The 24,648-nt window shown below is 31.7% G+C and overlaps 1 protein-coding gene across 1 annotated transcript in view; it reads left to right on the top strand.

Moving 5' to 3' along the window:
* The window catches only part of LOC118192736 (cell adhesion molecule Dscam1-like), a 329,595-nt gene that overhangs the window by 153,464 nt on the left and 151,483 nt on the right, over positions 1-24,648 (top strand). Inside the window, exon 4 of the mRNA XM_085812762.1 lies at positions 16,341-16,547. Coding sequence (XP_085668888.1) covers positions 16,341-16,547 — 207 coding nt within the window. The remainder of the gene's footprint in view (positions 1-16,340; positions 16,548-24,648) is intronic.

Genomic DNA, 24,648 nt, shown 5'->3' with positions numbered 1-24,648 from the left:
ACAGGCAGACTCTGAATTATTGACTGTCAAGGCGTTAAAGCAATTTATTTAGGAAAATATTAGGTATCATATATATAATGTAAATTGCTTTCTTTCGTTTATTTGTTTTATGGAAGTTTCTCATTCTTTACCGTGTGGCTCCCTGGTGTAACTAGAAGTACATCCGATATGACAGTTGCAATGTCCGGAGTCCAAATGCCAAAGATTGAGTTCAAAGATAGTTATTATAGTATTGTGGAATGGCAAGAAATATCACTGGTGATATCATAACATTAGCAGCACAGAAATTGTTCTCAAATGGTGCAAAACAGACAACTATGTTTAATATTACAATTATACAAAACAATCATTGCACAACTTACAGTGAAATTTACACTTAGTATTGTAATTAAAACAAAAATAAAAAAGCGATAAGCAACCATAATACGAAAATAATTGTAAAATACGATAATAATTGTAAAATTCTTTATAGCAATTAATACAATAATCTTATTGGTAAATAAGGAGGAATTATTGATATTTAATAACAAATTGTGTATGGTGTAATATTATATAGGTGGGTAGCAATATTAAACTAATTTATTAATTAATATAAATATACTAAATGAAAACCTTAACAATATTATACCTAGCAACTACAATCAGATATGTATGATTATATTCATGCAAAGCAATTAATACAATGTGCTCAACGCAAAAATTACTTAAGAATAGCATGTTAATTTTGCTACGAAGATAGCTACTTTCATCGAAATGTCCAGTGCTATACAATCTAAACTGAAGATAGTACTGTAGAGAACAATTATGAAGTATCCCCATTATTAATAATATAATTAATTATTGTTTCAGCATTTTAGAGTCCACATTTATTTTCAAGCAAGTTATTACTTCAAATTAACAACACATTCGGGGAAGGCTTTAAAAGTGTATATCTTTTGTCAGATCACAGTCAAATAAATAGCAATTAACACTGCCCTGAAAGCCTCAAAAGCACAGTCTGATAGTAGCTTGAAAAATATTAAGATAATGTTGCGTAATAATTGTATCAATAGATCAATGCTTGCTTTCAGTTTCGACAAGGGAAGACAAATTCTCCACCTAATTGGAACACTTCTGCTAGGGAACCATTTGTTAAATGAACTTCTTGAATTATTAGATAGAAATTGATATTTCTATCTACTACTTCTTGCCTTAAATGTTGTGAAGTTTATTCCTTAACTGACTTCATTTACTGTTCTACTAAGAGTTACAAATATAAACAAATGGAGGCCTCGTTAAGCCTACCGCCACTTAAACTTTTAAATTGTTGATAATTCTACAACTATTTCATGCAGATTAACTAAAGGTATAAAAACCTTAATCGGAACATAAAAAGAACCTTTTACAGCAAGAAATGCACAATTTACAAACATAGAAGAAAACAAACACAGCTCCTCGAGCCGGGTAAGCGAGTGAGTCTATATATATGTACGTTTCATATAGCCGATTGCAACTAAAATGGAAATGCACAGCTAATTCTTATAGTAGGCCTCCATATATAAAATTTCAACGTTTTACGGTTAATTATTTTTAAGTTATGCGAGATACATGCATATATACGTACGGACATCACAAAAAAATCCCTTCTAAATCCATTTTAAAATCCAGTTTACAATCCGTTTTGAAAAATATAGTCCTTTATTCTGTTCGTACATACATATATCATGCGAAAACGTCTTCTAACTGTATTTGAGAGCTGTCAAACTGGATATTTTGGTTCCGAAATTTATCGTGATTACGATACTTCTTTTACTTCGTACAAGGAACCAAAAAAGAGAGCATAAAAGCATTTCACTAAATAAAAAAAATCTTATAATAAGGCCAAAATAAATTTTTGCTGTTAAGAAATGACATGTTGTTATCTGGGTCTATTTTTGTGCGGAAAAATCACCTTTTATCTTAATGTGTGTATTAGTTGTCGTACGCTCCCTTGCATACATACCATTTTTAATAGGAAACGATCTTCTCTTGTGATGATTATTGACTTTTATGTATTTATTCATTCAAACTGTTATGTATGGCATTGTCATCTGTTTGGAATAGTGTATTAATTTCCGTATTTCTCCCTTCTTATTTTACTAATGTTACCGCTTGAAAATCGGGAGAGGAAAAATGCGCGCGGTGTATGCTATTTTTAAACAGACTGTTTAAATGATAAACATAGCAAATTAAAAAGGCACACTTAAAGATACACTAATGTTGTTACATTGTGTACTTCAAAGGCCTTATCAATTTCAATAAGATTCTTTTTAAAATAGCAATAACAACCTTGTATTTAGCGTACATATGTAGAAACACTCAAGCGATTTCGAGGGCAGCTAAATGTCTCTCCTCATCAGGAGAACTATTGACTCCTGATGAGGAGAACTATTGACTCCTGATGAGGAGGGACTTTTAACTGCCCTCGATACCGATTGAGTGTTTTTTTTTATATATATGTAAGCTAAATACAAGGTTATTATTGCGATTTTAATTGACACATTGTTGTGTTTCTCTTCTATTCTAAGATTCTTTTTATTCACATAATAAATTTCTTATTTGTGCATGCATTTTACACTGTTACCATAAAGATACCACTATATTATCAATGAGGGGAGGACTTCTAACACAAGATGGGACAACAAGATAGGTATCCAATTGAAAACTTTTTTATTCTGTATTTTAAAATTCCCGAAATTTCTCCCGCTTTGTCAAAATACTTCTGTTGCGTTCTTAAACTGTGTCAAGATTCTTTTAGGAATGTTTTTCTCCTAGCCGTAATGTATCGATGTTGTTATCTATTTCCTGTTCCAATAACAGGATTGTAATGGAAGAACGTTTCTTTATTTAAAATTTTTAATTCATTTAAATTCATTTTGTCTCTACTTTCTTTAAAGCTGTTTCTTTAGATTTTTCTTACATTACGTTTCCCTTATAACTTCTTTCCTTTTTTTTAAATTCTAAATATTTAAGGTTTTTGGTACATTTACTGTACAATGACTTTTTCAGCAGAGCTAGTACCATTGCAAAGAAGTTAACGTAGTGATGTAGTGATGTTAAAATGTTTAATAAGTTTTTGTTAATTTGTGTAATAGTTATGGATTTTCAAATCTCTTTAGCCTTCATTGAAATTGTAGATGTGTTTTTACAATTGTTTAAGTATTAAATATCAGTATAAATGGCTTCTAAAGAGAACTTTTATTTTCCTGCAGTTCCCAACATCTCGCAATCTGTTTCAAGCTCCGTTAGAAATTATCCAGCCTTTTCAAGGCTTGACAATATTTCTGTTTAACCGAGAAAATAAATATTCAGTAAATAACAAAAAAACATCGAAAAGTAAATGGTCAGGATTTTCAAAATATTCCTAACACTGTAACAGATTTCTGACAGTTAGCTATAGAACTGCTAATTGTTATATTGTTAAATAGGACTTAATGATTGGACCATTACTAAGACAAACAGTCCTTCAGCAAGAAAATTTCACAGAAATTGCTGGCATTAAATATCAACATAAAAAACAACAACCGGGCTTTGAGATGTTACTGAGAGCTTCTGCTCCTAGAATTCTTCTAATATTGCAATTGCTTTTATCGGAAAACGCAGTAGCTTTCCTCAGCGTTCTAATAAATCTTATGTGAACATACACTACTAGTCAAAGCCAAGGACTCAGGAATAGCGTTCTAATAAATTTTGTGTGAACATATACTACTAGTCAAAGCCAAGGACTCAGGAATAAATTAAGAATCATTTAAGTTCGTCAGTTAATTCACAGAAACTAACGATAAAAAATAAACTAGATTGCTCTCACAAAATCTGAGGAGCCATTCATTAGTCTCAGTAAGAAAACCTATTTGAAGCAACTTCGAAAATCAATAAATGAAATTCTTCAAGTATAGGACACTAATCGCACACTAATATCAGAAATATATTGTCTTCAATGTTCCTACTTGAACTGTAAAAGAAGATCTAACTTTTGCCTTCTTGGTTATCACTTGCAGTGTAGACACTGCGCTGCTTCCTCTTACTTCGATCCGAAGCATTGAAATTAATAATCATTGGATTCCAGATGTGTCTTTGAATTTGCAAATTGATTTTGAGTCTCCGCTAGTCTTTTCTGGCTTTAATTCCGGTCCATTGCGACCATATGTCAGTCTTATTCTCTGTTTTTATTCGGAGGATTAGATCATAGAAGTTGTAAATTAAAACATTTTGCTTGTTTCTCTATCCGTGGTCAAACGCTCTTAAATAACAAATGTTAAATTAAACAAAACTTTTAAATAAATTGTCATTGCCAAAACCTCAGACCTGCTCTTCAGTTCCAATGGATCAAAAGGAAACAAATATGTGTGGAGCTCTCTCAGTCAGTTGTTGTGTGAGGTCTAACCTTCTTCGCTATCACACAGTTAGCGCGATCGTTTTAGGAAACCTGGCGGCTTTTTTGCGTGAAGAAATAGCACACAGAGGAAAGGGTTTAAATTGCCCTTTTATTTGATTAAATTCTTCAGCAATGATGCAAGTACTTCGCGCTCACAATAACACCGACTATTGTGAGAACTATTATGGGAACTTGAGAATAATTTAACATAAAATTTGGATAGTAGACCGTAGTGCTAGACTACTTAAGACTAACAGGATAACTCAAAAACCTACATCCGCGACAAACTTTAACTAAACGCCCAGACGGCGTATCAGCAACTTGGACTAACAGCAGAAAGGACAGACTAAATTTGGACTAATTCTGACTAACTTTCTCTTTTCTCCTAATTAAATACTCGTTTTCATTTTAACTTTAATTGCATCCTGGAGAGAAACTTCGAAGGAAAGTTGAGGAGTTCAAAAACGATAACAAAAATTAGAATAATTTATTATTCTAGCTAAGGAAAACCCTACAGTTGTAGATAAAAATATGCCTCAACCGTGACTAAAATAAAACCGTAAACTAAGCAAAACGTAAAGAAACAGCTTTAAAGAAAGAAAGTAGAGCCAAAATGAATTAAAAATGTTAAATTAAAAAACGTTCTTCCATTACAATCCTTTCATTGGAACAAGAAAAAGATAACAACATCGATACATTACAGCCAGGGTAAAACACTCCTAAATTTTCTCTTGTATAGTACAGCAATACAAGTCTACGCATGTGTATTCACAAAGAAATCATCATCTTTATTCTATCCTCAAGCAAAAAAGTACAAGATGACTAACAAAATGGCGACACGTTAGATCTTGACACAGTTTAAGAACACTACAGAAGTATTTTAACAAAGCGGGAAACTTTTCAGAAATTTTAAAATACAAAATGAAAAAGTTTTCAATTGGATACCTATCTTGTTGTCACACCTTGTTTTAGAAGTCCTCCCCTCATTAATAATCTAGTGGACTCTTTATGGTAACAGTGCAAAATGTATGCACAAATAGGAAATTTTTGATGTGAGTAAAAACAATCTTATTGAAATTGGTAAATCCTTTGAAGTACACAATGTAAGAACATTAGTATATCTTTAAGTGTGATTTTTTAATTTGCTATGTTTATGATTTAAACTGTCTGTTTAAAAATAGCATAAACCGCGCATATTTTTCCTCTCCCGAGTTTCAAGCGGTAACATTAGTAAAATAAGAAGGGAGAAATACGGAAGTAAGCACACTATTCCAAATAGATATCAATGCCATACATAACAGTTTGAATGAATAAATACATAGAAGTCAATAATCATCACAGGAGCAGATAATTTAATAAAAATGGTATGCACGGAGAATACAACAACTAATACTCACATTAATCACAAATTTGAAGATAAAAGGTGATTTATGCGCACAAAAAACAGACACAGATAAGAACGCGTCGTTTCTTAACAGCAAAAATTTATTTTGGCCTTATTACAAGATATTTTTATATTTAGTGAAATGTTTTTATGCTCCCTTTTTTACTTCCTTGTACGAAGTAAAAGAAGTATCGTAATCACGATAAATTTCGGAACGAAAATATCCATTTTGATAGCTCTCAAATCCACTTAGAAGACTTTTTTGCACGATATCTGTACGTACGAATAGAATAAAGGACTATTGTTTTTCAAAACGGATTTTAAAATGGATTTAGAATAGATTTTTTCGTGAGGTCTGTACGTATATATGCATGTATCTCGCATAACTTAAAATCAATTAACCGTAAAACGTTGAAATTTTATATATCGGCTACTATAACATTTAGTTGTGCACTTCCCTTTTTAGTTGCAATCGGTTGTATGAAACGTACAGGCTCTAAGAGCTCTGTTTGTTTTCTTCTATATTTGTGAATTGTGCATTGTGTGCTTTAAAAGGTTCTTTTTATGTTCCTATTAAGATTTTTATACCTTTAGTTAATCTGCAGGAAGTAGTTATAGAATTATTAACAATTTAAATGTTTAAGTGGCGATAGGCCTAACGAGGCCTCTATTTGTTTATATTTGTAACTCTTAGCAGCATAGTGAATGAAGTCAGTTAATTAACCAACTTCACAGCATTTAAGACAAGAATTAAAGAAGGAACTTCCCTGTCTTTTTGCCCATTGGGACCAAAAGTTAACTTTTAGTTTTGCTCATCCAAAATTTTATCTTCTTGCGCATTGACCCAACTGCTTTTTTTGCTTAGAAATACTAAATTTAATTGTAAAAAAATTTTAGCTGTATCTGGGGCATTGGATTTTTCTATGTTTTACAATTTTTAATGAAGAGGTTTTGAGATTTTGCATATTTTTGCCTTACCGCGAAGTGAGAACTGAATTGATTGAATAAATACTATCACAAAAGTGTTTATTCAATCAATTGAGTTCTAAGGAAATAAGTTTAAATGAAGTTTATCAAAAATGTATAAAATTTAATAGGCCGTATAAAGAAGTCATGTAGCGATCACATCAATTTGCTTTGTTAATTTACTATAATTCGTCCTATGAAATTCTATCGTAAATTTCATTCTGTTTGGTAATTAAAAAGTTTCAATTGATGTAATACATGTTTTAAGGTCAGTCATATTCAGATCAGTGATTTAATAAACCAGCATTTTTATATATTTCAGATATATTGAGTTTCTCTTATTTTGAATATAAAACAAGAATGCATTTTTATAAAATAGGCAACTGAATATAGGTAATGACATTGGTAATGACTGGTTTTCAGACTTATTAGCCCTCTCTTAATCTACTTAATTATTTTGTTTAAAAGAATATTAGGTTAATCGAACATACGGTTCGATGAACATGCGCTGAGTTTATTTAAGCAGAATTTTGCTGAAAATTTTCAGGCTAGAAACGAAGAGAACTCTAGTTTTCTCAAAAGAAAAAAATACTGCACTTCCCTTTCTAAAACATTTGGAGTGTTGCACTGCATTACGTTATGCTACCAATTCATATTCTCCACTTCTTTGTAAAGTATTGTTTCTTCATTGCTCCATTGCTGTTCCACACGCTGGTAACCGAAATTCATATGTCATTAATGATTATTATTTGCTTGATGGTAACCGCTGATAGTAGATTCAAAGATAACTGGTGTCGTTCAACTATAGTCAAGTTCCTTTCTGTTTCATTTAACTTCAGCAATTTAACTAAATCTACTGCATTGTCCCACGTACCTGAATTTATGTGCTAATTTGCACCAGCCTTAAAACACCAGCGACCAGCTGCTTTGATATACAACAAAATCCTTTTGATAAATTTATTTTTAAAACTTATTTAAGTATATTCTATTAAACTGGTTATCCTTTTAGTTGATCAAAAGTGATCTTAACCTATAGTTCACTGTTAAATAAGAATCGTGAACACCGCTGTTGTGCTTCGGCTTGATTTTAATTGAAAAACTTTCTAAACTTCTGTACTTGCGCACACAAGTGACATAAGGCAAGGATGTCAAACTCGCGGCCCGCGTGTCGCATGCGGCCTACAACAAATATTTTTGCGGCCCGGCCAATATATCGGCAAATAATAATATATAATAATAAAATAACATATCAACGAAGAAAAAAATGAAATGTTTACTGCTAATTAATTAATAATAATTTATTCAGTGTTGTTAGATTACTCACAGCGAGCTGACACACACACTACTTAAATTAAAAATGCGTGTGAGTAGCTTGCGTACAGCTACCTTCGGCTTTTGGGGCGCAGGTGCACTCAGAACTTGTACGCATCCCCCGATAGCCGAATGTGGCCGAACTCATGGTCTCAGTTTTCCAATCATAGTTTTGTACGATATGTTGGTGCTAGCATGTGCATGCACTTTGCTTTATTATTAATTATTACTTAATTCATATTGTTACGGATTTCATAGTTATTTATTTAGTTTGTTTTTTTTTATTTAGAATTGTAATTAGATTTGCTTCATGTTGCCTTAGCAACGCAGACGATTTTTGTAAAGACAGCTGCGTTGTAAGGTTAAAAATAGAACAGCGCGTGCATTTAATACCTAATAAATAAATATCTCGTAATTGCTTTGTGTTGCCATCCACAAAAATCCAGATATTTACAGATGTTTCCAGTATATTCGAGAAATACTCTCTATCAAGAATTTCCACGAACTTTTCATTCAGGTCATCATAATTCATTCAAATACTATTTCTCATCAACTTTTATTCAATTACTGCTCTTCATTCTCCATAATGAAATACTTTACTCTTTACATATCTTACATTCTCAGCCTCTACTATTCTCATACATTATGTTGTTCATTTTCAAAATTGGTAATGATCTTCTTAAGTATTTACTTATCTATTTACGTTTCATTTACTTTCATATTTCTTTAGGTATTATGTTTTTATATATTTAATTTCTTCAATTTTTATTATATAATTCTCAAAATTCTGATACTTTATTTGACTTCATATATAACAACATTGTATTTATCTTATTCTAAATTTTTAACTTTTATTTATTGTATCTATTTATGTTTATTATTTATTGTATTATTTATATATTTATTTCTTGATATTTTATTTTTATTATGTAATTATCAAAATTCTAAAATTTGATTGTATTTTACATAACAACACAGTTGGTAGATGATTCCATCAGTTGAGCGTAAAAGCTGAATGTCTTAAAGGCGGTGCAGCTGCTCATCTGATGGTAAATAAATAAATAAATATATTCGAGAAATTAATTATAAAGCTTATAAAAGCCGAGAACAAACAACTCATCTCAGTAGTAGCTGTAGTTCTAGCGAACTGTTTGTTTACTTAATGCTGTGATTGATTTGTAGCGATTTCGCTGTGAGATAGAATTAGTTTCTCTGTTTTGAATTGATTTTTGCTAAACGTTTGACATTTTGTGATATTGTTAGAATATTTTTGAAGAAATATTTCAGCATTTTGATTTATCTCTTGTGGAAAGAATAAATTTTTGTTAACTTTTTAACGTTAACCGTGTTTATTCCAGCTCTTTGTATTCAGTATGTCTATATCAAAACCAAGTGGTAGTAAAATTAAACGAAAAATCGCTGACGAACATAGAATATTCCAAGTAAAATGGGAATTAGAATATTTTTGCTGTGAAATAAAAGATAAAATAATCTGCTGGATATGTAATAATACTATTAATGTACCAAGGTTATATAATATTAAACGTCATTACGAACAACACAAATCGAAATATAACAATTACGAAGGATTAATGAGAGTAGAAAAGTTGAAAGAGCTCAAGTTAGGAGTGAAAAAGCAACAGTCCATGTTTAGTAAAGTATTGCAAGAAAGTGAAGCGGCGGTACATGCAAGCTGCGTCTTGTGCGAGTTGATAGCTAAACATTCGAAGCCTTTTACTGACGGTGATTTCATCAAGGAATGCCTAATGAAAGCTGGAGAAATTGTTTGTCCTGGAAATGTGAAGGCTTTTCAATCAATTTCATTGTCTCGAAATACAGTTTCGGAAAGAGTTGTAAGGATTATGTTAACTTTATTAACAGTTAAATTTTAAGTTCCTTTCCTGTCAAATTCTTAACTTCAACTTACTACTTCCGGCCAGAACGTAGTTTTGGAATTTGCTGAATATTTAATGAGAAGGAGCGGTATTTAAACCACGAAGTTATTTACTGAGACAGAGAAGAAGAAGAAGAAGATTTGGGCATTCCCCGTATCGAGAACTCAATCTCATTCCGGGTCCACTCCCCCTTTGGGCACATCGTGGTGGTTCAACCTCCACTATTACCCTCCAGGAGAGCAGCGCACCACCTGGGGAAGTACCCCAGGCAGCACCGGTCGTCTAATGCTCCTACCAGTCGCTTGGGCGAGCCCGTCGCAGCGGGACATTACCCAGCGACCCCCGGGTTACTAGTACCACGCCGCGCTAGGACTTGCCAGACTCCGGGGCCGGCCAATAAGTGACCTTTCCCAGAGCCTTCAGAACCACCAAGTTCATAAATTTTATACCCCCGTGGCCGAGACTGCCTAGGTACAGATCCTAGCCAGTAGCTTCGCAGAATTATCTACGTCGACCCCCGGGGGGGACTGAGACAGAGAGGGAAACAGAGTTTCTGAACTACGCGCGTTTGCCTTTCTGGCCGCTCTTTCTCTCAAAGCTGTTTTACGCTCGGCCGTACTCAGGCCCTTGCTAAGCTTCGTAGTAAAATAGGTTAAAGGGCCAACTCTCATTGAACCTTGATAGCTTTGGCTATACTTAGTCAGTTAATCTTAGTTTTAGTTTAATTCTTAGTCTTTTAAGTTCAAGTCCAAAGTGCGGACTTTATTTGTTCACTCCCAGGAGGAGTTTTGTTAAATCTTATAGAAATAATAAAGGGTTATTTACCCTTCTCTCTTGTTGTTTCCCGTCTTCGAACTCTAGCGATTATTCGCTTATCAGATTCTCTTATCTTAGAATTTCAAGTGAGGGACCTTACAGAGTTACTGATTTAGCCGCGAATTTAAGTGATCAGATCAAAGCAAAATCATCTAGTTTCGAAAGTTTCTCCATTGCCTGTGACGAGAGCACGGACATTAGTGGCAAAGCTCAATTAGCAGTGTTTCTTCGTTCTTGTGACAAGAATTTTAACATTTTTGAGGAATTACTGGAACTAATACCGATGCCTGGTACTACCACAGGAGAAGATATATTTACTTGTGTTTTTGGACTTCTGCAGAAATACAATCTACCTTTGGCAAAATTAAATTCTGTAGCTACAGATGGCGGTCCATAAATGACCGGGAAAAACAAGGGCTTCGTAGCATTACTAAGAAAAACACTTAGTGAAATTCACGGTTCAAACATTCATCATATGCATTGTATTATACATCAAGAAGTTCTATGCACGAAAGTAATAAATATGGAGAATGTTTTGTCATGTATAAAAAAAGTTATAAATTTTATAAGATCTCGAGGTTTAAATCAGCGTCAATTCACTTCTTTCTTAAGTGAGTGAGTGAATATTCGGGTTTGTCCTACTATACCGAGGTACGTTGGTTATCTTGCTCCAAGATTCTCAAACAATTCTGGTATTTGAAAGAAGAAATATGTCAGTTTTTCAAAACGAAAAATCAAGACGAAAGTTTCTTTTACGATCCAATATGGATACAAGATTTATCTTTCTTGGTTTATATAACCAAACACTTAACCGATTTAAATTTATCGTTACAAGGAAAAGAACATATCATTACGAACATGTTTGACATAATTAAAGTATTCAAATGTCAACTAGTTCTTTGGGAAAAACAACTTAAAAATGAAGATTTGACGGACTTCCCGACGTGCAGCATGAACAAATCAAGTTTAGATGATACTTGTTCGTATCCAAAACACGCAGAAAAAATTGCAAATTTAACAACTGAATTTTAAAGAGGTTTAATGATTTTAGTTCCCTCGAAGACAAATTTGTTTTTGTTTTCTTCGATTTTCTCAATAAGTATTGACTCAGTACCCAGCCATATGCAAATGGAGGTGATCGAGATTCAATGCAACTCAAATTTGAAAGGAAAATTCATTGTAGTGGGCGTGCCTGAATTTTACAAATATTTACCAGCCAGGTTTGAAAATACTCGAAAATTCGCATATGAAATTATTTCCATGTTTGCTAGCACTTATCGGTGCGAGCAGTTATTTTCAGTCATGAAAGGTAATAAGTCTCCTATTAGAAACCGTATTAATGATGCTCACCTTGGGTCAGCGTTGAAAGTTATCACTGCAAACAAAATTTCTCCCGAAATAGGAAAGATAATAGCAGAGAAGAGATGTCAAGTATCAGGACGTAAACATTAAATTTTTCTTGTTCTTTTCTATATAAATATATATATATATATATATATGTTTATTATTGTATTATTCGAAATAAATGTACGTTTCTATGAATATCGATTTTTTTTTCGGCCCGCCTAAAGTTAAACCTTGTTTGTTTGGCCCAAGTGTACCTATGAGTTTGACATCCCTGACATAAGGGGTTGATCCAAGATACCCATCGTCCTAAAAGTCTTTGATGTCCTACAGTCTTGATGTGTACTGGGGATTATTAGTTTAATTTTGATGTTAGAAATATTCTTAATGCAGTCTTTCGTATTTTGCGTTACAGACATCCTTATCAGAATTTTCCCCAAATTTGTCCCAGTGCATTACGTTTAACTATCGTGACCATGTCATTCACTCACTATAACTAATGCTACTGTTATACAGAATTTAACGTGTTTATCTTGCATAAGCTCCTCACATTCCCATTTCTCAGAATGTTTCCATGCAGCAAAATGTAAGATCTTTAATTTATCTTTTGGAATTTAATGAACCTGTAATTGCCTAAAATTTTAAATCGCCTTTCTAAAGTGCGCCATTTATAAACAATGAATTCATTTTAGTGGTATTAATATTTATTTTAATTTTAAAAATGTATTTAATTGATGCTAAATTATTAATTTAACATGCTTTAAAAATATATTACTGTAAATAATAGACACTTTTTTCAGTGTTGTGTTATATTACGTACCTGGCAATGCTGTTATTTTTTTATATATGAGATGGTTTTCCTAGGACATTTTGCAACACTGCGAAGTTTAAAAATTTCTGCTTTGACTGTATACATACATAAACTTGGAACCGTATAAATAAGTACATATGAGGGCAAAATATTCTTCCTTGCGGTATATATTATATGTGCTTTTCTCTGGCAACCGCCTCAATTCTTTTCTTTTTGCATAATTCGCCAGAAGCCTAACTCAGCTTTCCTGTAGCCGGTAAGTTTAACAAGATATAAAACGAGTTAAGAAGATAAAATATGCAACACAAAACTTTAAAGCTTTGAACGCAGTAGCTTAGATAAAATACTAACTTCCGGACATTTTTCATAAGAATTAAAATATTCACCTAAACAAAATTACTAACTGATAAGGGATTATTTATGACATCGCCGCAAACCGCTTTAGAAAAATTTCAGTTCAGTTATCAAATTTTTAAATAAAATTCTTTAGTCGTCTGTTCCAGCGCTCACGGTCATCAGTTTTCATAAATAATTTAAAAGCTCTGTTCATCTTATTTCGGTACTTCGGTAGATGATAATGCTTTTTCCTAGGTTAATTAAATGCGGTGGAATAACTAAAGTCTTGTTCTGGGAATGATATTTATTATTTCAAGAATAAGTCATTTTTAATTAGCTGTTCTTATTAAATTTTTCGGTTACTTTTCTCTTGTTTTGATTTATGTGCATGTAGTTTATTTTAAAGGCATTTTAATGAAGTACTTAGTATCAAATATGTCAAACTGAATCAAAAGTATCGATTTTAATAAACGCAGTTGATTAATAAGCATGATAGTCTGCTTTTTTCTCCTCTTGAAACTGCCATTTACGGTTTAATCAATAATCCTGTTTGCTAATTAAATGTGTGATTAATTGAATTATTTTGTCAACTTAATCCAAATGTGTTGCTTTATATCTTCTAGGATTTCACGCTAGTAGTGAGATCCAAAATCATTTTCGCTCATCATGTAAACTTTACACAGATCTAATGTTAATTAATCGCGATTATTTGTCTAATTTTTGTACAAAGAACAATATGTTTATAATGAAAAGAAAGGCAGTTTAAATGAAATTACTTCTTAAAAAAGTGTTATATATTCGTCCGCTTAAATTTTGTACCTGAAGAATTATATTAACAATGGATTGAGAACGTAATGCAAAACTGATATTCACAACTTCACCTGAAAACGAAATTATTCTATGAAATATGTTAGATAGTTTCCCTCATTTCTTATGATTATTTGCCTTTTTCGGCAGCTTTTCAAATTGTTTTTGAAAGATTAATTTGATTTTACCGTAAATTATTATCTGTTACAGATTGTTCTGTAGCAATTCCTAGTCCTATTCGTATTCCTATGAATTATTCACGAAACCTAGGAGAATTAGCTCAAATATGGGGTATTAAAACAATTCAGTACCTAGAGACAGTTGTTGTTAATTGAGCTGTAGATCTCATACAAAATTTTCATTGGACATTTTATTATGTACACGTGGTACCTAAAATTATAACCTACTATTGAAGTAACCATAAATAATACGTGGAATCTTCATATAAAATGAGAAATTGTTTTTGCATGAAATTTAGCCAAGCGAGAGCTGAAACGTATTGCCCGAGTAAGAATAAAAGAAATCGGGTCTTGAAATTATAAAGAGTGTCAAAACAATTTTAAAATATTTACCATAGCTTGTTCCATTACTCGAAATGAAATCAAAATGCTATATTAATAAGCTAGCCTTCCTTTATACAAAGAATCAATCCGGATTAGATTTCTACCCGTTGAGTTTGAAATCTTTTAAGTTATATCAAAAGTTATTTTTTAGCATGTTCATTTACTATTTCTTTCGAACAATGCAACGAAAATTCGTTCTACTTGTTCGAATTATAATTCTTTGCATTGGCCCAAGTATTCTTTATTCCAAGGCATTCAAGAAGTGAAAAAATCCTCTTTTTTTCATTCCCCTTGTGTAACTCGAATATTAATTTGCGTAATGATTTCGAATACTTAATAATAAAAAGGTCAAAATAAATCTGATATAATTTTAATCTGCTAAATAGGAAGTTTTCAAGAGTTTTAAGGTAAAACATTGCGTTCTTAGTTAAGTCTAAATAAATGAGAAATATTTCCTAAATTTAAAGGATTTTAAAGTTTGCATTATTATACATAAACATTTTGGTCTTACTTAAGCCTATCACATATTCTCAAAATTTCGTGCACGTTCACTAGAAGAAATACAAAATTTAAAAGAGGAATATCTCTAACAAACATAAATTGTTTTTGTTTCTAGTTAACATTACGGCATATTTTACCATTCTATTCTCAAACTATGTGTTTGTAATTGTAACGAATTTTAATTACATAAATGTCGTAATTAACAAGGTCTCTTTCTGTTTAATAAATTTTAAGTTTAAATTCGTATATAAATAAATTTGATTTCAATTTGATTCGAAGACTTCAGAGGTTTAATCTGTAAATCGCTGCTAAATATGTTAAAGCTTAATTCGGCTAAAACATTCCAGCTTATTATTATTTGAAATATGTTGTGTTATTTTGCAGGAAGAAGCGAAATCTCGCTCTCAGATATACAAAATTTTGTCATGCGTTTGTAACTAACTTCTTTCTAAATGACTATGTATATCTTTCAAATTTAGATTAGGAATTTTTGGTCTTTTTGGTCTTTTTCTTATAAGTTTGTAGGCTGTCGTTTGCCTGGACACGTTAGATTGTCATATGTACCGTGAAGGTGGTATGCACACACACACATATATATATATATGGTTCCAAAATATATAATATATCTCGTTCGATATATATAAAGGTTCGATGTATATATATCGAACAATAGCGATTTACGGGATAAAATTTTAAATAACTGCCTTAAAGTTTATATTTTCTAAAACTAAATAACTACATTATTGAAAAGATATCGATTAGGTAGGAACAGAAGAAAAAAGAACACTTTGTTGCTAATTTATCGGTATCTTATAGCAGAATATTTTTAAGGCAGTAGAATATTTTTAGCGAGATTATATCCTTACATAGATTCATGAGTTACTGTTACTCTTTAAGTTAAGTTTTTGTTTAATAGTTTCATACAGTTTGTTTTTAATTCAACATATGGTATTTTATCCTGAAAAGTTTATTATGCTCTTTTTGCTGCAAGAATGAGTATTTTCAGCGGAAATTTCCTTTAGAAAAGAATGTTTACTAAACGTTATTAGAAGCTAAAGATAGTCCTTTAAGATTAAAACTTAATCATAAAACATTTAATAACTTAAAAAAGCATAATACAAAATGATATCGATGATACTTGAATTAATTTACAGCGTTTTCAAAAGTTTATATTTTTCTGTAAATTTAAATGCAGCTAATTTTTCTCTTTCAGGCGAGAATGGCGGAGGAGCTACTCCTGGAGTGAGTAGCAGTGAAGAGGGATCAACATTTCTTTACTCTAGCCCTCGATGGGTTGTGTCTGCCAATGGGTCCTTATTAATCAGCAAAGCACAAGAGACGGATGCAGGATTGTATGCATGTCATGTTGAAAATGGAATTGGACCAGGCATCAGCAAAAACATTGCGCTCAAAGTGAATGGTGAGTCCCGTATCCTGTAACCATTTAGTTAGGCTTAGTACATTTAACAAAAGAACACACAGAAACTGATTCGATTTCACCTAAAAAGTTATGCCTTCAGTCACATAATTCATTGTAAAGTAATTCTTTCGAAATTATTATTTCTTTAAGAGGAAAATATCTTATTTAAAATTCTAAATATGGTAGTATCACGATTATCTGACAAGAAAAAAATCAAATGAGGGTCGAATTATCCAACATAATTATAAAAACTGTTTATTAAAGTTGACCTACTGGAAAACATACTTTTTTAGTATGATAAAAGAAGAAACAATATTTATTGCAGTTTAAAAATCAGTTCATAGATTCACTGTTTTCTGATTAAAATACTTAAGTTATTTCATTTAAAATAAAGGTACATCCAATATGTTATTCAGTGCAATGTGTACAAATTTACAACAGGAAATACATATACTATAAAGATATTAAAGGAAGTCATGATGTATAACCTGTAAATTTCAACAAGTTGCTTCACAAAATCATTTGATTAACACAGTAATCCCTCTTCCGGATTATCGCTTTTAATTGTGATATTTATAGTTGTAGTAATTTCTTCTTTGAATTCAATTTTTGCCATATGTCGGATGAAACAAAATGTGTGATATTCGATATTCGAAGGTTGTGCAATAGTAGATCGTATAATCTGGATTCTCAATTTTTGTGACGTTATTTGTAATGAAAATATTTACCTAAATGATTTCAGTAAACAATATTTTATATAGGTGTTTTCTGTATCTAAAAAGATGAATTCTTCTCTTTTCGAGGAGAAATTTTAGATGAAATTTGATATAGAATTAATAATTGTACTAAGGTACAGTAGAAAAAGTGATAACAATAATTTTATTAAACACTTCATATAGATCCATATAAAAGAATGGGAAATGGTCAAAATTCAGAAATTTATGCTTGTACGTTATTCCAGTACTGACATGATGTACTAAACTTAGTATATTGAACTGGTGTATTTGAATGAGAATAGGGTCTTAACGTTTTGCTGTGGTCATATTAGTGAAAGGACATCAAAATGAAACTACAGTAACTTCATGTTTAGATTTATGAAAATTTAAAAAAACATTTATAAGGGCTAACGTATAAAATTATATGCTACATTATTTGAAAACTATAGAGAAAGATTATACGTAAATAATTATATATAAAAAATTAAAAATATACATGCTTCCATGCTAAAAATCTGAGAAATCAGCAATAAATGCGTTAGTTAACCAAAGTTGTTAAACCAAAAATCAACAGATGTGTCATATTCCTATAAGCGCCATTCTACGTCGCTACAGTTATTGCAGTTAGTTAAAACATTCCATATAATGCTTATATAAGTTAGCAAAAAAAATTCCATATAATGCTTATATACTAGAAATATGAAAGACTAATGTTACTAACATTAATGATTTAGAAATGCATAGATCTTATAAATGAATAACTTTGAAATAACTATCCCCTACCGTTAAACGCACTGAAGTATAGTAATGAGTACCTTGTTTCGAATATTTGGCAATCATTTCGCTAAGAATGCAGCAGTTATTTAATAACTGCTGCATTTCTGCATACCAAACAAGTACTATATTAGTGGAACGAAATTGATTGACTAAGCTATAAAGAAGATTTTCAAGCCATGTTTCCGTAAGCAAAGTTAATATATTTTGAAAAATTAATAAGTTATAAATACAGTAAAATTTAAGAGCGTCCCTATTTATGACGATTTTAACGAGAGATATGTAAACTTGGTTACTTGTTGCATGTTTAATTCCCCCTTTTAAAATTAAAAAGAATAAAACTTCTACGTACATTAAGAACATACACTTTAAATTTATTCGAATTGTTACCTAAATGAGTGAATAGATTAACTGTCCTTATCGTATTTGAATTTCAATTGCTAATTTAATGATCATTTCTGAATTAAATAGTCTGTAGATTCTGTGAACAGATAGGTCTCTCAAAGCGTCTAACAAGTCCGAATAATAAATTAATTCGTAATGAGATATGAATTTAAACAATCTATATTAGGGTTTTACTGGACACATCTGGCATGAAGTCTTTATTAATGAAGTTTAGTTTACTTCGTTTGAAATTGATGGGATGGTATGAGAGTATAATTGATTTTTGTTAATATATTTAATTCAAGTAAAATTTATTCAAATAAATTTTAATTTATTTTAAAAGTCATTAAGTGATTCCTCTCTTTCTGTCATTTGCAAAAAGCACTAACTTATACTTGCCGTTCACGGATAAATAAATATGTTAAAAAAATTAGACTTCTAGAATTAATTCTTCTGTAATTTAAATACATTCATATTGCAAAAATTAGACTTCAGTTGGTATATAATGTCGGGAAAATCATCATTCACAGAAAGGATGTCCGTTTAATAACTTATAACAAAGTATCTTGAAGGCTATCTATCTGAAAATGGGATACTTTCGGAGGCGGCTTATGTGAAGGATACTGGCTGGTATTTTCTTGATTAAAGTCAGCCTAGACTATAGAATTTTCACGAGGTTAACGACACCAATAGTATTTTCTAATATAGAATGTTACCTGATTGTTCCTATTAATGATAAAACTGACAACTGCATGAGAAGACATTTAGAACCATATTTGTTGGAAAATTAAGTTGATTTCAGTTTCATTTCATACATTTTTAAACACAGAAACTAAATCATCTATTTTCGCTGTACAAAAATAATACAATATACTAGTTTAAAGATAAATAAATCGTTTTATTAAGTGTATGTAATTCGAAAGCTCTTTTTTTCAATAGAAAATGAAACTTATGATTCTGAATTGTTAACAAAATTTAATTTTAAATTAAAAAATTTGAAACATAAATAAAAAATTTCAATACTTACATTGGAACAATTAGATAAATATTTTTCTAACGATACTGTCTAACGACAAAAAGTTTAAATTACTTGAAACACCACGCTATAAATCTTACGGTAAAACTGATTACTATTTAATTTACATCCCCATGAGATTATAATACCTAGAAATAATGCGAATTTAAATCCAAGCGCTGATATGTGTACTCTAAAATGCATACTTTCACAAAGCAACCAGACTATGAAACAAATCCTTTCAGGATAAAAGCTTTTAATTTCACTTTACTTATGATTCTCTTGTGAGATCCCAAATGATTCTTGAAGGTGTATAACTTAACTAAGTTTTGGGGTAACACGAGGATGACTTTTGCCTTTCTCTTCAAAGCCTAAAATATTTTTTGTCCTTATATTTTATCATTTTGAAGTTAAAAATGTCATTTATCCTGAACGTTTTGCTTTTTCACCATTTTGATTTAAAGTGGTAGCCAGTGTGCTAAAGAAAAATACTCATAGCCGGTATGACAAGTCGTTAACAACATTGGACTACAAATTTTGAATTATAATTTTAAATGCGTAATAAAACTAAATGTGCGTTTTCACATCCGTTACCTATACCATTGTTATCCTTAGTCATACGTTTACAGCTGTAGCGGAAACTTTTGATTTATGCCCTATTCCCTCAGCTTCGTACGAATTTACAACCTCTCCAACGTTTTATGCGCTATAACCTATCCCACGCACACTTCCGTCTGAACAATTCAGGAAGCGACGGATAGAAAAAAAAAGAAAACCTGAAAGATTTCCAAACCCGTAAATTTCGGATGAAAGGAACGAAATTCCCTTATTCGGCCAAAACCAAAATGAAAAAATAAATAAATGTAAGAAAATGCTGCAAGTTGCAAATATATATATATATATATATATTGAAAGAGAGAGAGCTTCTGTGAAATAAATAAATGCAAAACTTTCAGCAAGGAAAAAAATAAATGATGCATCTCCAAAGAGTTTTGCTGCAGATTTTGAAGGCACGTTTAAGTGTAGACAGCCCTCTGGGACAACAATTTCCATTTTAGTATGTGAAGTAAAATACTTGAGTTTTTTTTTAGATTTGCAAGCACTGACGTTACGTAATAGAAATTTATGACTCTCTGGCATTTTAGTCTTGCAACCTGTAAATGTAATTTTGCGATATATTTTCTAAAGATTATACTGCGATGACTTTGTTAATACTAGGAACAACGTTTCTTTAAAAATAATTGTATGCAAATGTGTATTCGTTTTAAATATATATATATTAAACATTCAGCCGGGAACTAAATGCTTTTAATTTACAGGAAAGAACACATAGTTAGAAGTCAAATGTGAATGAATGAAACTTAGATTTCAAACAAAAGGTCTTCAGTATTCTTAATAATGAGCAAAATTCGTATTCTTTTTTACGTGGATATCCAACGAAAATACAAACATATTTTGAAAGCAAAAATAGTGGTTACGGTCAAACCTAAGCAGCTGAGTGGTTAAGTCATTGAATACTGTCAGGTTCCACTTGGGTTCGATTCTAGGGGAACGGGTTGGCTGCATGGGCGTTTTCCTCATGTGTAACGTGTGTCCAGTTTTCCTTAGCAAGCTCTCCATGTACAAAGGTTTAAACATAATATGAGTTGAAAATATAATCATTACTTCTTAATGTCACTATAGTGTGTGCACGTTCGTATTTTATGCATATATAAATATGTACATACAACATGCCCAGCATGATCGTAAAATTTCAGATCTATATTTTTATTAGATAAAATGTATTTTTAAATTACAAAGCTTTAAATAAATTCACTAAAAAGTTTTAAAAAAATTAGCGATCACAACGTTTTTCGGAATGCGACTAAGAATAGCACTGTGAACTTCTCACTATGACCGATTTCAGATATTTGTCTTAGCAACCACTCACCGTTGTTGTCAAAGAGAAATTTAAATGAACTGAATGTAATAATTCTTACCTATGTCATTTTAGTATCAATTCTGTGTAGCCTTAAAATTCGCTTAAAGCTGAAATATATTTTAATCTGTCTATTGCTATTTCATTTATTGTCCTTTACAACCAAAGTTATTGGGATAAAAAAAAATTTTAAAAAAAAACTTTTTACATTTTAGTGGAATGTTTTAAAACACATATAATTTATAAGCTCTTTTCATGTTTTTTTATTTTGTTACTCTCAATTATATAAAGAAGGAAAATGATAAAGGAATTCAGTACCTAGAAATTAATGAATATTACCCCCCCCCTCCAATCAGCAAAGCAACGAAATTCCTGACATCACCTTTCTTTCAACGTTTTCTGATCAATTAGGTGGATATAGATTGAATTCAATACATTTAAATTATTCTTTGACTTTAATTTTAAAATTCCGTTCATAGAATTTTTAAACAAATACCAAAAATCGAAAATTTATAATAGAAATTACAAAAACACGTCGTTTGAAAAATTATTTTCTGTTCTATCGAATGGAGTAAATATTGAAATCCTGTGATGATAATTTTGATCGTGCGAAAGGTCAGTAAAAGATAGTTTCAACAATAAAATTATAATAATATACTGGAAATACTGGAAAATAAATAATAAATATACTGGAAAGACAAATTATTATACATACCTGCGATAGGAAAATGTAAAGGAGCGTAATGGGAGCCAATGACCCGTTGGAAACTGACTATTTTGGGCTACTTGCTGTAATCGATGTCACAGTGTATAAATAAGTTCGATCAGCATACCGGAGTTTTTATCATTAAAAAAGGCATGGATCTAAGCAAGTTTTACTGTTGAGAAACTGTCGGCGCCCGCAAGTATATTCGATAACGTTCGATATTGCCAAACTGCTGGGATACATCGCGCGGTAGATTGGCACGGATATGCCGACAGTACCTGTAAAACAAAAAATATGGTGTTAATCATGCAGAATGTAGTCTAAAACCAGCGAAGAAGGTGCTTGGAGATTCTCTCGTATTGACAGTAAGAAGTGAAAACTTACGTCAGATTTTGAAACTTTAATGCAACGTCTGCATAAGAACTGTTCGTAGACAACTGGCCCAACTCGAGTCGCCTTGGGTTTCACTGATAACGGGAAGACATCCATTGATACGACTGCAGTTTTCTAAATCACACTTGGAAACACTTTAGCAGCAGTAGCGATATCTCAACCTCCGACCAGTATCTCATCCCTGCCCACCAACCTAACACTGTGAAGCAACGGCGGGCTGCATGCCGTTCGTAAAAGAAAGGAAACGAACGCACTTCTTCACTGAATAACTCAGCGAAGGGAGGGCCTGATGAATCGAGATTCTAGCCACTATAAGTGGATGGTATTGTTTGTGTTCGGGATACACCACACATAGTACTACATTCCTCCTTTCAGGCAGAAGATGCACAGGTCAGTGGAGACGATTGCAATTTTCTGGATCTTTATGTGGCCATTATTGAGCCCTCTGATTGTCCTAGATGGCGACCTTGTCAAACTCAGGCTATGTTGAATTGCTGACTGGTCATATACGCTGATGCACTAGTTCTCTCACTCGGAATGACTCGCTTTTACAAGCGCCACCCCATCGATTACACATTGTACAAGAGTGGTTCAACGTGCATAGCTCCGCCTAGTTAAATACTCACCTTGTCTCCAAGGTCCCCAATATAAAGCATCTCAAGCATCTGAGGGAAGAGCTGCAACCGTCTGTATAGTCCACCATATTCTGTCACGAATTTACGGCAGAAACTGCAGGATTTCTAGCCAACAGTATCACCGCCTCACTTGCAGAACCTCATTGAATTCCTTCTAGAGCATACTGCTACTGTCAGAAACAGCTATAATTTTAAAAAAATCACAGTGAAATACTGGATTGTCATAATATCAAGATAATTGTCAGAAGAGTCATTGCAAGAAAAATCAGTTTGGTAGAAGTAGATCAAAACTAAAATTTTGATTTAAGCAAATAGATAAAACTTATATAAACCTCGGTATAGATGTTCCTAGATTTTTGTATCTATGTAGTGCCTTTGACCCAAGAAAACGGAAAAATCCTTTACACATCTACACAAAATCTTGTTAAACGTATTACGGGTGCTAAAAGTAGAAATTTTACACGTTGGAATGACAAGTAGATTTAAGAATTTGTTATAGTTAGATCAGGCCCATGTATAATTCGTAAAATTGACACAGACATGTTGCCAGAACAGGTTTGAATTTCTTCTTTTATTAGATCTCTTCAACTAGAGATCATCGTGAGAGAGAATATTTAAAAAATCATATTCATGCAATATGACTGAAAGCTTTTTCAAATTGGTATCAATAGCTGTACAAAGGAAATCGACCCAAACAGCATGATGAAAAGAAATGCCACTTTGCCAGTGTTAATATTAACATCATTTCATTACCGTCTACAGTTAAATATCATAGCCTGAAACATCAAAATGGGAAAGGATTTATTAAAGCTTTAAGTGAAATATTGCTCAGAAATCCTGTGTAGATGAAATTTTCAGTTAAATTTCGAGACCTTCATAGTTTTCGAGGTGTACATGTGTACATTCTAAATATAGTTTTTGATCCGATTACAAAGTTCAGTTGCAATGAGTATATGCTTGTGGGAATACGTTTCCCATATATAATGAAAATCTGAGAACAGATGCTTTAGTAGTAGAAATGTCTTTCCACTTGGCTGTATATATTTATGCTAAAAATGTAATCTTTTCTTTCAGCTTTTATTTTTCATGATTGAAAACAAAACTGAAGAAAAACTTTGGAATGTTGTTGTATTATTGGTTGAAAACTTAAAAGAAGGTGAATGTGCATAGAACATAATTTCGAAGGTTTGAAAAAAAGGAAGTTTTAAAAATCATTTCATTTTAGTTAAATTTCTAACCATATTTTGGAGGATGAGAAGGCTATGGAGTTAGATTTGCTGTATTTTAGAAATGTCATTAGAGTAAATTATCAATGACATATTATTGATAATACCGAATTAATATTATCGATAGTTCTGAATTAATATATGAATACAGGTATGTATTACTAGCTAGACTTTTCGGGGCCTAAAACTCCATAACACTTAAAACACTTAAAAATAAACGAATATGAATCCAAGTTTTACAAAAGATTTAGAAATAACTTCAGGAATTTCCATTTCCGCCAAAGGAAATGCGGCTGGTGAACGTACATGTAAGTCTATGTGAAAGGTAATTAAA

Source organism: Stegodyphus dumicola, chromosome 3 (genome assembly GCF_044657685.1).
Source record: "Stegodyphus dumicola isolate Sdum_Otavi_A_Nest chromosome 3, ASM4465768v1".
Taxonomy (NCBI): Eukaryota; Metazoa; Arthropoda; class Arachnida; order Araneae; family Eresidae; genus Stegodyphus; species Stegodyphus dumicola.
This window is presented reverse-complemented; position numbering and strand designations above follow the sequence as displayed.